The sequence below is a fragment of the Elaeis guineensis genome, chromosome 14, assembly GCF_000442705.2.
Source record: "Elaeis guineensis isolate ETL-2024a chromosome 14, EG11, whole genome shotgun sequence".
Classification (NCBI taxonomy): Eukaryota; Viridiplantae; Streptophyta; class Magnoliopsida; order Arecales; family Arecaceae; genus Elaeis; species Elaeis guineensis.
This window is the reverse complement of record NC_026006.2, coordinates 63,358,538-63,373,139: the sequence shown is the minus strand read 5'-3', so window position 1 is coordinate 63,373,139 and position 14,602 is coordinate 63,358,538. Positions and strand designations below refer to the sequence as shown.

Here is a 14,602-nt window from a genome sequence, read left to right as displayed (position 1 = left end):
TCTTTCTAATTTTTTGCTTGATTTTTTCCATTAGGGTTAAGAAGTCAATACATATAGACATCAGAGTTGAATTATTTTATGTGGAATGAAAGGATTAACTTTTGCAATCTGATATACTACAGAGGTACTCTGGGAACGATTTGCATGGTGTCACGGCTAAAGTTGTAGATATGCCTCATCATTGTATGCAATACCATCTCCTTCTCTTATTTTTCTCTTGGCATTTCATGCTTTTAACATTTGGGATTAAGGGCCTTCTAATGCTTGATTTCTTAATAAGTTTGAAATACTATTGGGACTTAAAAATACTGACCACTTATTATATGTCTCTGTAATTTTGCAAAATTGTTGACTCAAAGGATAAGCATGCAGTAATGTCAAGATTTGCAAACAAGAATGGTTAAAGAGCTCCTTTCTTACTATATGTGAGAGCTGATTAAATAATTCCTTTACAGCTAACCCAAAAAAAAATAGTTTCTTTACATGAAACTATTCTTACCCATAAAATTTACATCCGTCAAACCTTGATCTAATCATTTGGTCTTGGTGTGGCGAGTCCTTTGCCAATTTTCAGTTCCTAGAATCATCTATTGAAAGTGTCAATTTAGGAATCTTGTGCCGAGTTCCACAGCTGCTTCCTGACACTTTTGGAGAACTTAGATGAAGTACATATTCTTTGCTGCAACTATTTTATCAGAATCAACCTTTAATATTATGGACATTGACAATCTTTTTGAATTTTTTTTTTCCAGTTTTTCTAAAGCATTATGCCATGCTCTTGAAAGAAAAATATAGTATTCAAATGTGCAGATTTCTGTTCTGCTTGTGCATGAACTTCTTAGGCACTTGCGCTAATTTTTTCTAGAGCTCCACCTTCCCAGTGCTGTCCTTGCTCTTGATTTAGCAAACAAGGCACCATGCTACTTGTGGTGTCACTATGTAGTGTTTGTCATTAACCTTTTCATTGTCATTGTGATCCATACTTGTAGTTTATTCATAATTATTGCTTTGACTTTGGGAATGGAGGGATGGTGAAGAATGGTTGACTAGGATGTTGCTGATGCAGAATATGACTGAATATGATCTTAATATTTGTAAATACTTTCATTTCATAGGTTGAATATCATGTCTCAGTTGTTCTCATCATCTCACTGCCCTCCTTATGTCAGATTCATAGTTGATCTATTGAAAATGCCTAGAGTTTGTTGGCTGAGTTTGGTTTGTTAGGGCCTAGGCCTGACTATTAACATGCAAATTAATATGTGATGTGCACTTGTTATGCTATCTTTGTGGCATATGTAATTAATCTCTGATAGTTTATGTTGTTTCTTCTAGCATCAGGATACATTTGATTTATACTGCTGATCCATAGAGTATGACAGCATATAATATTAAATTCTTAATATTTGTATATACTTTCATTCAGCAAATTGAATGTCATATCTCAGTTGTTCTCATCATCTTAATGCTGCTCTGCTTATGTCAAATTCATAGCTGATCTATTGCAAATGCCAAGAGTTTGTTGGCTGAGTTAGGTTAACTAGGGCTTAGGCCTGCCTGTTGCTGTCGGCATGCAAATTAATATGTGATATTCACTTGGCATGCTATCCTGATGGCATACATAATTAATCTCTGGTAGGTTAAGTGGACAACTGGAAATACATACGTGTTGGATTTTATGTTACACACATGTTGAGCGGGGAGGGGGCGATGTGATTGCCAGAGAGAAGATGGTTTCATAACACTATGTAGTATCAAATCTGGCTGATGAACCATCTGAAAATGGATGTGTCCATGTTCATGATTGCAGATGTTAATGCATATCAGAAAGGCCTGTTTGAGTACCAGCAATGAAGATTAAGAAACATGGAAGTTGCAAAAGTAAATTTGTTTGTTTTGGTTAGTGTCTGGCTGAAGAATTACATGTTATATCTCTGCTCATCAAAGACCTGATTGGTTTGGTGGATGGTTGAATCTGTTGTGGAATATTATACCTCCTAATTGTTTCTTGTTAAGAAATTGGGATCTTGAAGTAGTGCCCTGGGGTGATTGTTGTACCTCTTAATGGCTTTTGTGAAGGATTTTGGATTGTCAAGTGGCAGATTGCGGCGTTATGGTGATAGATTTTCATTAGATAGGAGTTTTTGGAGAAGATTTTGATATTGGAAATTGAAAATCTAACATAGGCCTTTGTAGAAGAAAAAAATAAACAGGTTTATCCACACAATAAGTTGCATGTAATAGAACATTTATTCTTTTACAAGTCTTTTGCCAATAGCATTTAGGTGCAATTGAAAACTGAATTTGATGGATTCACTTCTTCTAGTTAAAAGCTTGCACCTAATTTTTTTAAGGTGATTGAGCTCCTTCGGTTGTTGTCCTTTAGGTTTTTTCTTTCATGTATCTAGCTTGAGAAACGAAGCATAATTCAGTTTTATGAACTTATAAACCGAATGCAAATGATGAATAATTCATTTTATTTAATAATCTAATTCTTTCAGCTGAACCCTCTGAAGACTAAAATGTGTTTTAAAAAGCTGTTTGTATTGTCTGCTTTTTTCAATTTGGTTAAGATTGCCCTTTGGATTTCAAAACATTCCTTTGTTGCCTGATCAGATGTTGAGGTTCATCAAGACATTCGCAAGAACTTCTGGGATCCAAATCATTGGCCAAAGCTTGTACTTGTCAGATATACACGGTCAGTATGATGAGCTTGTCAATGGAGATAGATCATTATTATGCTGTTTGCATTGTCAACATAATTATTGATATAGTATCACAAAATATTTGTGAATTGGGGTTATTTCAGAGTTACATTGATGCCATATAGTAGGTGTTTGGTAAGTCGATCTAATATCATTAACTATTTATATAACAGGATATATGTGATTCACTGTGTTTTGCCTCCTTTCATTATGAGTTTGTATGCAATCATAATACATGGAGTTTATACAAGTTCTATCATTGCTCCCCATTGTTTGGTTACATTATGTATGAATCTGTCATAATCATTATATATTTGCCTCGAAGTTCCAAATGCTGTTACTCATTCCAAAAATGTATTAATGCCAGAGCTGGAAGAGTTAATCTTTGACTTTGACCTCAAAGACAAGCAGAATTAATGTAACTTCACTTGTGTGACAGAATTCAGAGCCATCATTACATGTAGAACTCTGTTATGCCTTCAAATCTGTTCGCTGTTATCAGCTGTCTCAAATCTGGCATGAACAATTGTCCAGCCAGAATAATCTTGTTGAAGTTTGACTGGACTATTAGTATTCTTTTTGAAGCTTCAGTCGAGGACAATCCATCGGAACATATTATTGATCACAACTGGAATCTGCCAGTTTGAACAGTTTTCTACCTGCTCACAACAGTAATGAGAAATTATGATCTTAATGATGTTGCTTTATCTTGGGAAGACTGTATGCCTTCATTTGGAGATATCCATTGCCTCAAAATGGTTGTGAACATGGAACCTTTCTTTTTTCGTCCCCCTTCCCCCTCCTCCCTTAGTTGGAGGTTGTTCCATTTTAGCTTTTACTTCCATCCTCAAAATTTGATGTGATTTAATAGTTGTTTGAATGATATATAGGTTGGTTTTTTATTTTAGCTTTAACTTTCATTTTTGTTTGGTCGATTATCCAGTGTAATCCTCCCAATTGTGATGTATTTGGATTCAAGTTGGTCTTTTAGTTGGAAAAGGATCTGTTTGTACCCTGTTCAGGCACTTTTTCACCTCTAGTTTAATTTTTAGATATTGAGAACGCTTAAAATTTTTCACTTGAGTTTGCTTTAATATTTGACCAAACGTAATTATTTTTCATAAATAATGATATTTGTAACCGATGATATTGAGCAACACTTGTTAATTAGTTTTAGGCCTTTTTGGCTTGTTGTGTCATTTCTCATGCATGGGGCTGCTTCTAGGGGTCAATTTGCTTAAAAGTTTCTGGGTCATATTTCAAAACCTAATTTTTTTAAAAGAGTGGAACCTTCTGGCCCTTTGCAATCTTTGTTTATTTTATTTTATTTTTGCATCTTTTATTTATCTTTGATTAGCTGCTATACTTATAATGAAACTCAATTCAAATTTCCTGACACAACTTTTCTGGACTCATTCTATATGCATATTTCCTGTTTTATATCTCATAGGTTTTTGCATGCTTTTGTTTTTGTTCTTTTTCTCTATCTAGTAATGTCATACTCTTGTTTCTTGATACCAGTAGTTTTTGTTTGCTTGCCTCTCATGTTTCTTGTCTTATTTCCTTGACTCACGTCTTAACAAGAATTGTTTGCCGATTCAGTTTGTGGATGCTAATAATTTTTATCTGTTCTTGGACCTCCATGAATTTCTTGTAAGTTTTTTTTTTCCTTCAAGTTTTCCTGTTCCATAATTGCCTTGGTGCATCGTTTTTTTTTTTCTTTCTTTCTTGGTTGCCCTTACTCTGCCTCTTGGGTGGATTTATATGGGTTCTCGTTGCTAAACATATCTTCTTCATTATCGATCATCTTCGTAGTTTTATTATTTGGGGACTTTATAACAATGAATTTCTCCTACCTCAGTATAGAGTTATGGAAGCACTAGAGCATTGCAATGTATTTATTTGTCATACGTCAGTTTGATCTTCGGTATCCTACATTTGCAGTCTCTGGCTCTAAGAATGACACAACTATATGACCAGTGAGTTATGTTTCTTGCAGAATTATCTTCTACTGCTTCATCTCCAGAATTCACCTATCATCATCTTGAGATCATTCCAGCTAACCACAGTCACCACTTTCGTGGTTCATGGCCTACATAGATGGTCTATTTCCCATTTGTATTGCACGCTTGCATGTCCATGGTGTCATTTGTTTTACTGCTCAATCTTGTCCTGTTTTGGGCTATCTCGCTGGCTCTGTTGGCTTGTATTCCAATGCTTCCTTTGTCAGAAATAAATGTGTTACTTGTTTGTCAGTGGTCAGCACTAGTAAGTAATATCACAAGTAACTTTCATGAGTATTGTGATGTATCTTAAATTTACTACAAGCGCACGGTGTGCAATGTAGCACATCCAGCGAGTACAGGTTGATCCTATGAGGAATTGGATTTTTAAAGTGTGTTCAAATATTTGCTCAGGAGAGTTTTAAAGAAAAAGAAGAGAGATTGTTTGTTGGATTACTAACTATCAAAGCAGTAAATTAATTAATTATAAAGATAAATAATCTAAAAGATCTAGGATTTTTGAATCCACTAGACCAATGAATTAGAGAGCCTTCTTATGGTTTCTCTTATAATGTCCCTTGATTAAGGTGTAAAACATGAACAAGCATGGATCATGAAGAGATTTAACTTAAATATGATCCATCAAGTATTTTGTTTTTATCTTAATTAAGAAATTTTTTCTGTCAATCACTTCTCTTGTGTTACCCAAGTATGGGTTATGAAGGGGTTCAAACCTAATTATAACCCATCAAAGTTTTCACAAGGAAGGAGAAGAAATGATTAGAGATTTGTGAGTCTTCTACCAATCATCCCCTCTTGCATCGAATCAAGCATGGACTATGAAGGGATTCTGATACAACGATAGCCCATCAAGTCTCTTGACAAGAGAGATGAAGGGAGGACTCTAAAAATCAAAAGTTCTAAAAGAAAAATTCAAAGGAGAAAGCTTCTATTCATGGTCTAGCTTCATCGCAAACCCCAGAGGGATTGCTTAGCCAGACTTAGTTTGATTTGAAGTTCCAAAAAAAAAAAAATCTTATGCTATTTGCTGGAATTTAACTTGTGAAAATTAAAAATTGCAGAATTAAAAGATGCAGAAATTTAAACTACTTTATTGCAAAAATTAAAATTACAGAAATTAAATAGAAAAAAAATTAATTTATTGATGAATAAAAATTTTGATACAAAAGTTTTTAACTCCTAAGCTATTAACGAGGCTTGGAGTTGAAACAGAAAATAAAATAAAATAAACTCTCTAACAGAACCTGACTTCTCTCCCTCACTTGGCTTAGGGCCAACCTCCTCCTGGCTGACTCTCCTCGTGTGTTGGAAAGGTGGAAGAAAGTGGGAACAAGGTGGCTAAAAGATTTAAAAGGTGGGTATGTCTGCCTGTCATACGAGCCTTCTACAAGAATTATGGTGTGGAGAGAGAGATATCTAAGAGTGGAGGCATTAGGCTTTATTTATAGGTATAGACAGGGAGAAAGTTTTATATTTTTTCGATGTGGGACTAAAGAAAAATGGTTGATATTTATTATTATTTTTTTAAACTCTCCGTTCCATCGTGGGGTGAGAACCACGCTCGTGTCGCATCTATGTCGTGTCCCATCCACATGTATCCTTTTCTGCCGCTTGCCGCGTCGCCCAGCCGCATCCCACGTACAACCTTAGACCAGCTCCCACATCCAATTGATTTGAATTCCAAGCACCCCCACCAATAACTCCCTATGAGCCGCGCTCCTTGTTTTGAATTAAAAAGCTTCTGGGTCTCATTTGAAACCTGCCATCTCCTGTGTTCGTGCTTCATTCTCATGCGGTCCAAGCCACCAAGAGCTCTTCCTGGGCCATGTGAAGATTTTTAAGATATCACCGTAGCTTTTCACATGGCTCACTAACCTTCTTATGGACCAAGTGGTCCATGGTGGACCACCAGCTTGTGGATGGGATCGGGTTGGCTTTTGGCCTTGAATTTAAATCCATTTTAACTTTATTTTTGGTCCCGTTTGATCCTTTTAAGCCTGCGGATTGGACTCTTCATGTTGGTGGACTTCTTTTCTGCAAAATACACGAAGCATCAATTTTAAAAGAATAAAAATAATTTGATCCATAAATTAATGTTTTTATAGGCAAATTTACGCACTTATCACACCCCCAACTTATTTATTGCTAGTCCCTTAGTAATGCAATATATATAATTTTTTTTAAGAAAAACTATTTCATTAAGATCATTTTTTACAAAAATAGATCTAGGATTGAAAGTCAAAGAGTTTAGCAAGTATCACTAACTAAATATTGAGTTTTAGAAGTAAATTTCGTAGTTAGTATAATTAGAAACTTCCTTAGAATACATCTAAAGATTTAAAGCACTTGTGTTTGTAATGACTTAGTATTTGAGTGCTGGCTTGTAAAGGACAAATGTATTTTCTCTTATCACCTTACTTTGGTTAATTTTCTATACATCTCCAAATAAAATTCATGAACTAAGGTAGCTTTCACACTGCTTTCTTTTTTTTTTAGTACTGAGCATCTTGGCCTTCCTTTTACCGTTTGACACGAACTTTCATACTTGATTTAGGTGCAGAGATCCGATTACTAAGTTTAGGACAATCCATATATACTCTGTGTTTTGTACTTTTATTTTAGGCAGATAGCTTTTTCTTCAAATTCAAATTTTTGATTGGAGTGTACATCAATCACCAATTTTAAGTGATAATTGAATCTTCAGCTGGTCTTATAATCAGTACCTATTTTGCTTTGTCAGTGTGCATGTGTAGTTAGAAATGCTAATAGCCTTTAGGTGATCTAAGTAAGATCCTAAAAGTCTGCCCAACTAATCTATTCTTTGATCTGTTACAGTCACTAGCAAATACTCTTTAATTTTTATTATTCTTTTCCTAGTCTAATTTGCTTAAGATTCTATTTCTTGACACGGTTTATTCAAAGTTTTTCTTTTAAAAGATTTTTTTTTTAATTTCAAAGATTTTTATGGGATATATTTTTAAAAAAATTTTCAAAAATATTTTTAGAAGATTTTTTTTACCTCCCAACTTAAATATCATTATCTCTAATGAAGAAGGAAAGAAAATGTAATGCAAAGAAAAAAAAGAAAGATGTCACCTGATGAATATGTGTTCTATTTTGAAGGTGATCTGATGTGATGTTGGCTTGAAAGTCTGAAGTTCGAATATGGGTATCTCTGTTTATTCAATAGAAAAGATATTAGTTTAAAAAAATTGGGTTGCCTCCCAGAAGTGCTAAGTTTAATGTCTTCAGCTAGATAAAATATTGCAAGCAAATTAATCAAGATAAGTTGGTTCATAGAGAACTATGGCTTCGTCAAAAGATTCTTTGGATAGTTTCAAGAATGGTTTTAATTTTTGACCATTAACTTTAAACACAATATCATTGTTTAAATTTTCAATTTCTACAGCTCCATATGAGAAGATTTCTTTAACTAAGAATGGTCCTGTCCATCTAAACCTAAGCTTTTCAAGAAATAGGTATAATCTAGAATTGTACAAGAGAACTTTTTGTTCATGAGTAAAAATTTTTTTTATAATTGCTTGATCATGAAAAACTTTGATTCGTTCCTTGTACACCCTAGTATTCTCGTAAGCTTCATTTCTAAGTTTTTCTAATTCATTAATTTGAAGTTTTTTGTGGTTTTCGTCTATGTCCAAGTCCATGTTTAAATTTTTAATGGCCCACATGGTTGTGTTCTAGCTCAACAGACAAGTGGCAAGATTTTCCAAACACGATCCTATCGAGAGACATTCCTAGGTTGGTCTTGGAGGCGGTTCGGTATGTCCATAGTGCATCAACTAGATTGAAAGATCAGTCCTTTTTATTGGCATTAACAGTCTTCTCCAGGATTTGTTTGATCTATCTGTTTGACACTTCTATTTGCCCATTAGTTTGAGAAGGATAAGGTGTGGCCAACTTATGGATGATATTATATTTTTTCATTAATGTTGCAGAGGGTCGGTTGCAAAAGTATATCCTCTGATCACTAATAATTGCTCTAGGAGTGTCAAAATGGGAGAGAATATTTTTTTCAGAAATTTTATAACCACTTTACTATATATGGATCTACAAGGAATAGCTTCTACCCACTTTGAGACATAGTCGATAGCTACTAAAATGTATTTATTTCCAAATAAGTTTAGAAATGGATCCATAAAATCGATTCCTCACACATCAAAAATTTCAACCATCAAGATTGGGTTGAGAGGCATAATGTTTTTCTTGGTGATTCGTCCCGTTTGTTGATATCGAGCACAACTTCTATAGTACTCATGTGCATTCTTAAATAAATTGGGCCAATAAAATCCACATTGGAGAACTTTGGCAGCTGTTTTGTTGGACGCAAAGTGACCATCACATGCTTGGTCTTGACAAAAAGATAAAATACTTCTAACCTCATTGTCTGGGACATACCTAATGATTTGGTCAGGACACTGCTTAAAAAGGTATGGATCATCCCAAATGAAATATTTCATTTGGACAAAGAATTTGTGTCTGTCCTGAGTGGTCCAGTGAAAAGAGATTTTATCAATGACTAAATAGTTGATAATATCGGCATACCATGGTTCAGTAGACACGGACATAAGCTGTTCATCAGGAAAAAATTCATTGATGGGTGGTTCACTAGATGGTGCGACTATGATTCGGGATAAATGATCAGCTACTGCATCTCTGTTTTTTTTTGTCCCTGATTTCTAAGTCAAATTCTTGAAGGAGCAAAATTCATCGTATCAAGTGTGTCTTAGTGTCTTTCTTTGCTAGGAGGTGTCTAATGGCTGAGTGGTCAGTATAGACAATGGTGTGTGACCCAACCAAATAGGACCTAAATTTTTTTAGGACAAAGATAACGGTCAGAAACTTCTTTTCAGTGGTAGGTAATTAAGCTGCGCATTATTTAAGATTTTGCTCGCATAGTAAATAACTCTAGGCAGCTTATTAATTCTTTGACCTAAAACTGCACCCACAGTATGATCCGACGTATCACACATGAGTTTAAAAGCTTTAGACTAAACAGGAGGATGAATGATGGGAGCTGAAACGAGTGTCTTTTTAAGAAATTCAAAAGACTCTAAGCACTCAGGAGTGAACTCAAATTTAGTTTCTTTTATCAATAGGTTTGTTAATGGATGAGTCATTTTGCTGAAATTGACAATTAATCTTCTATAGAATCCAGCATGTCCTAAAAATGAACGGATTTCTTTGACAGACTTGGATGGTGGAAGACTTACAATCAGATCTATTTTAGCTTTGTCTACTTCAATTTCTTTTTTCGAAACTATATGATCAAGAACTATCCATTCTCTAATCATGAATTGACATTTTTTTCACTTGAGAACTAAGTGCTTCTTCTTACATCTTTCTATGACTAATCTCAGATGATCTAAGCATTCGGAGAAGGTAGGGCCAAAGACAGAAAAGTCATCCATAAAAGTTTTTAAAAATCGTTCAAACATATCAGAAAAAATGCTGATCATGCATCTCTGTAAGGTTGTCATTGCATTACATAATCCAAAGGGCATACGCCTATAAGTGAAAGTTCTAAATGGATAAATGAATGTAGTTTTTTCCTGATCCTCGGGAGCTATGGGAATCTGATTATAGCCGGAGTATCCATCAAGAAAATAGTAGAACTCTTGTCTGACTAATTTTTCTAAAATTTGATCAATAAACAGCAATAGAAAGTGATTTTTTCTTGTCGCAGCATTCAGTTTTCTGTAGTCTATACAGATTCTCCACCCCATTTGAGTCTTAGTTGGGATAAGTTCGTTTGCTTCATTCTGGACCATCGTTATCTCAGACTTTTTGGGTACCACTTGTCTATAAAAATTTCATTGATATCCTCAGATTCATGGGTTGGTCAGAAACTAGACTCGAAGTCGACTTCCTCATTGCTAATGTCAATGGATTCATAAATTTTTTTTTGAATTATATTTACATCAGCATGCTAGGTGGATTCCTGTTCTAGATTGAATATATTCAGTTCAATGGTCATGTTTTCAAAAGATAGCTTTATAAGTCCATTCCAGCAGTTGATTTCAGCATTTGCAGTAGCTAAGAATGGTCTTCCTAAAATAATTGAGATATCACCCTTGGGATTCGCAACTGATTCAGTCTCTAAGATGATGAAATCAACAGGAAAGATAAAATTGTCAATCGTGATTAAAACATCTTCTACCATTCCCTTAGAGATCTTAAGAGATCTATCTGCTAATTGTAATGTGATCCCTATCGGTTGAAGTTTTTCCAACCCTACTTATAAACTGAAAAAGAAAGAATATTTACACTAGCCCTTAAATCTAGCAAGGCTTTCTCAATGTGGATCTCTCCAATATCACATGAAATTATCGGAGATCTTGACTCCTTATATTTTATTGGCACATGACTAGACAAGTATGAGTTCACACTTGCTGCTAAAAATGTCTCTTGGGTACATTGGTGGTTGGGTACAAAGATTTTTTAAGAATTTAGCATAGGTTAGAACTTGTTTAATCATGTCTAGAAGAGGAATATTCACTTGGACTTGCTTAAACAGTTCTAATATTTTATCCAAATATTTCGATTTTTTATTGAATTTTAGTCGATTTGAAAAATAAGCTCTAAGAATTGTGGGTTCTAGATATGGTGTACTATCAGTTTCAGGAGCTTGAGTTTGTAAGATGGGTTGTTCATAAGGTGACTCAGCAGGTGAGTTCTCTCTATCATCAGATGTACCTATCTTATTGTTCACTTGTTTTTCAAATCTTAAGGTGTGAATAGCATTCATATGGTTGACTTGGTTTCCTTATTGGGATCGTGAACCATTTTGATCTCGGGTTGGGCTCAGATTGGCTAGGTAGTCTATCTTGTTCTCACTCACTCATGGCAGAGGCTAGTTGACCCATCTGTATTTTCAAACAGGCTATGGCCTGGATGTTAGTATTTATGAGTTGGCCCATGGTTTGCATGAAATTACTAAGTATGGCAGTGGTGTCAGCATTGGATTTAGTCAGGATTTTTAAGTTTTTCTTTAGAGAACTAAGTTTCTTCTCATTATTATTGAAGCCTGGTGGGTTATTTATCACAGGGTTAGACCTTGGATTTTGCTAGTTGAAGCTAGAACCACCTATATTTGGATTCTCTGATCATGAGAAGTTAGGATGATTCCTCCATCCTGGGTTATATGTGGGTGCATGGGGGTTGTTCACTGCTCTCTGGTATATGGCATTTACTTGTGCACGTCTATTCTCTATTGGGTTCATCAAGAAGGAGCATTCCTCAAGGACATGGTCTGGTGCACTACATGCGTTGCACATAGGTGTAGAAACTTAGTTCACACTAGCTGGTCTCTATAGCTCTAAGGTCTCTAACCTACGTGCTAAGGTTGTGATTTTGGCCTTTGCAGCTAGGAAAGTCTGAATTTGGTGCATTCCATTTTTTGAAGGTGTCGGTCTCTTAGGTTTCCTAGTTATTTTTCATTGTAAATTCTTTTCAGCTAGGTCTTTTAGAAATTGCCAGGCTTCAGTGGGTTCTTTGTACATGAATTGAGCCTGGCACATGGACTTTAGCATGGTTTTGGAATTTGAATCTAGCCCTTTATAAATTATCTGGCATAGCCTCTAGGTCTCTATTTCGTGGTATGGGCATTGGGTCAAAAAGTTCTTAAAGCAGTCGAAGTATTTTTAGAATGATTCACCAGTTGGTAAAATTGGTTTATCTCAATCTTAATTCTAGCTATTTTGTGGTGGGATAAAACTTCTTTAGGAATGCTCTTACAAAGCCCTCTCTAGTTGTGACAGATTGGTTTGAAAGACTATAGAGTCATTTTTTTGCATTTGTCCTTGAGGGCAAAATTAATCAGTCTTAGTTTAACCTTGTCCTTTGATAGTTGTTGTAGCCTCGTGGTCGCACAAACCTCTTCAAATTCTCTAATGAAAACGTATGCATCTTCTATTCTCGTGAATTTTGGAAGCATATTGATAATTTGAGGTTTAGTTTCGAAGTTATTTGTAATGGGTTGAGGCAACCTGATGCAAGAGGGTTGGACGGAACCGACTGGATAACATAAATCCTTAAGGGTTTGGGGCTGATTGGGTTCTTCTATTGTAGAAATTGTTGAGTTTGAAATAGGAATCAAATCTATTCTTACTGTCGATCCGACACCCTTCTCTACGAAGAAAGTGGAGAATTCACTGTCTTCTATTTTTTTGGATTTTTTTTTATTTTTTTATATTGTTTTCAATCAAGTTTTCAATCAAAGAAGAGAAGAGAAAAGAAGAGGAATCCTAATTAAGATTCTCCTAACTCTAGACAGCTCCTAACTGTCGAGGTTGCCTTCGAGCACTTCAAGTACGAAATCAGCTAATCGAATCAGTTAGATAAGTGTAAGATTGGTGGGAGGCTCTCCGTGCTTTCGCAACGGACCTAATTAGATAACCATCTTTCTTCGGAACAATTTTTGAACCACTTTCCTAGACACCGACAGGTTAACCAACTTGAACTCGATTCAACTCTTGGGTTCTCTTGTCCTAATGAGCTCGGATGTTCCTAGGGTTGGTGTCTAATCAATTTTATTGAAGGATTAGATTATGTAGATGTAAGGAAGTGATTTGTGGGCTAAGGAAGGGTGATCAAATCCCCACCTTATGTTAATGGATTTTGCCCTTAAAGTGTTTTATTGATATGCAATGCAACAAAGCAATAAAAACAGACAAGTTTTAATTAACAAAAAATCAATAGTAAATAAAATCTAGTAAGTATGCAAAGGAAAAAAGTTAAAACACGTACCTGACTTCCAGCACTCACCAACTTAATGTAAAGCAAGATAAAGGAGACAGATAATGTAAGACTACAGCTAAACTAAAAGCATGAAGAACAAGAATTTAAAACATAATTTAAAGATGTCAACTCTCCGGCAATGGCGCCAAAAACTCGATGTATCTTAAATTTACCGCAAGTGCACGGTGTGCAATGTAGCACGTCCGACGAGTATGGATCGATCTCATGAGGAATTAGATTTTTAAAATGTGTTCAAATATTTGCTCAGGCGAGCTTTAAAGAAAAAAAAGAGAGATTGTTTGTTGGATTACTATCAAAATAGTAAATTAATTAATTATAAAGATAAATAATCTAAAAGATTTAGAGTTTTTGAATCTACTAGACCAATGAATTAGAGAGCCTTCTTATGGTTTCTCTTATAATGTCCTTTGATTAAGGAGTAAAACATGAACAAGCATGGATTATGAAAAGATTTAATTTAATTATGACCCATCAAGCATTTTGCTTTCATGTTAATTAAGAAACTTTTTCTGTCAACCACTTCTCTTATGTTATCCAAGTATGAGCTATAAAGGGGTTCAAACTCAATTATAACCTATCAAAATTTTCACAAGGAGAAGAAAAGATTTAGAGATTTGTGAGCCTTCTACCAATTATCTCCTCTTGCATCGAATCAAACATGGACTATGATGGGATTCTGACCCAATGATAGCCCATCAAGTCTCTTGACAAGAGAGATGAAGGACTCTAAAAATCAAAAGCTCGAAAAAAAATTCAAAGGAGAAGGCTTCTATTTATGGTCTAGCTTCATCGTACATTCTAGAGAGATTGTTTAGTCAGATATAATTTGATTTGAAGTTCGAAAAAAATAAAATAAAATAAAATCTTATGCTACTTGTTAGAATTTAAGGACCTCTTGATCCAATGCCCACACCACGGAATAGAGATCTGGAGGTTATGTCCGATAATTTATGAAGGGCTAGATTCAAATTTCAGAATCATGCTAGAATCCATATGCCAGGGTCAATTCATGTATAAGGAACCCACTGAAGTCTGATAATTTTTAGAAGATCTAGTTGAGAAGAATTTACAATGGGAAACAACTAGAAAACTTGA

The 14,602-nt window shown here is 34.9% G+C and overlaps 1 protein-coding gene across 7 annotated transcripts in view; it reads left to right on the top strand.

Moving 5' to 3' along the window:
* Positions 1–14,602, top strand: part of LOC105057195 (uncharacterized) — a 28,995-nt gene that overhangs the window by 3,911 nt on the left and 10,482 nt on the right. For 6 of the 7 annotated variants that reach the window (XM_073248567.1, XM_010939699.4, XM_010939698.4 and 3 more), the window contains 2 exons: positions 123–183; positions 2,617–2,698. In XM_073248567.1, coding sequence (XP_073104668.1) covers positions 123–183; positions 2,617–2,698 — 143 coding nt within the window. Of the gene's footprint in view, positions 1–122; positions 184–2,616; positions 2,699–4,704; positions 4,930–14,602 lie in introns of those variants that run through there. The other variant, XM_010939701.4, reaches the window with a different exon arrangement.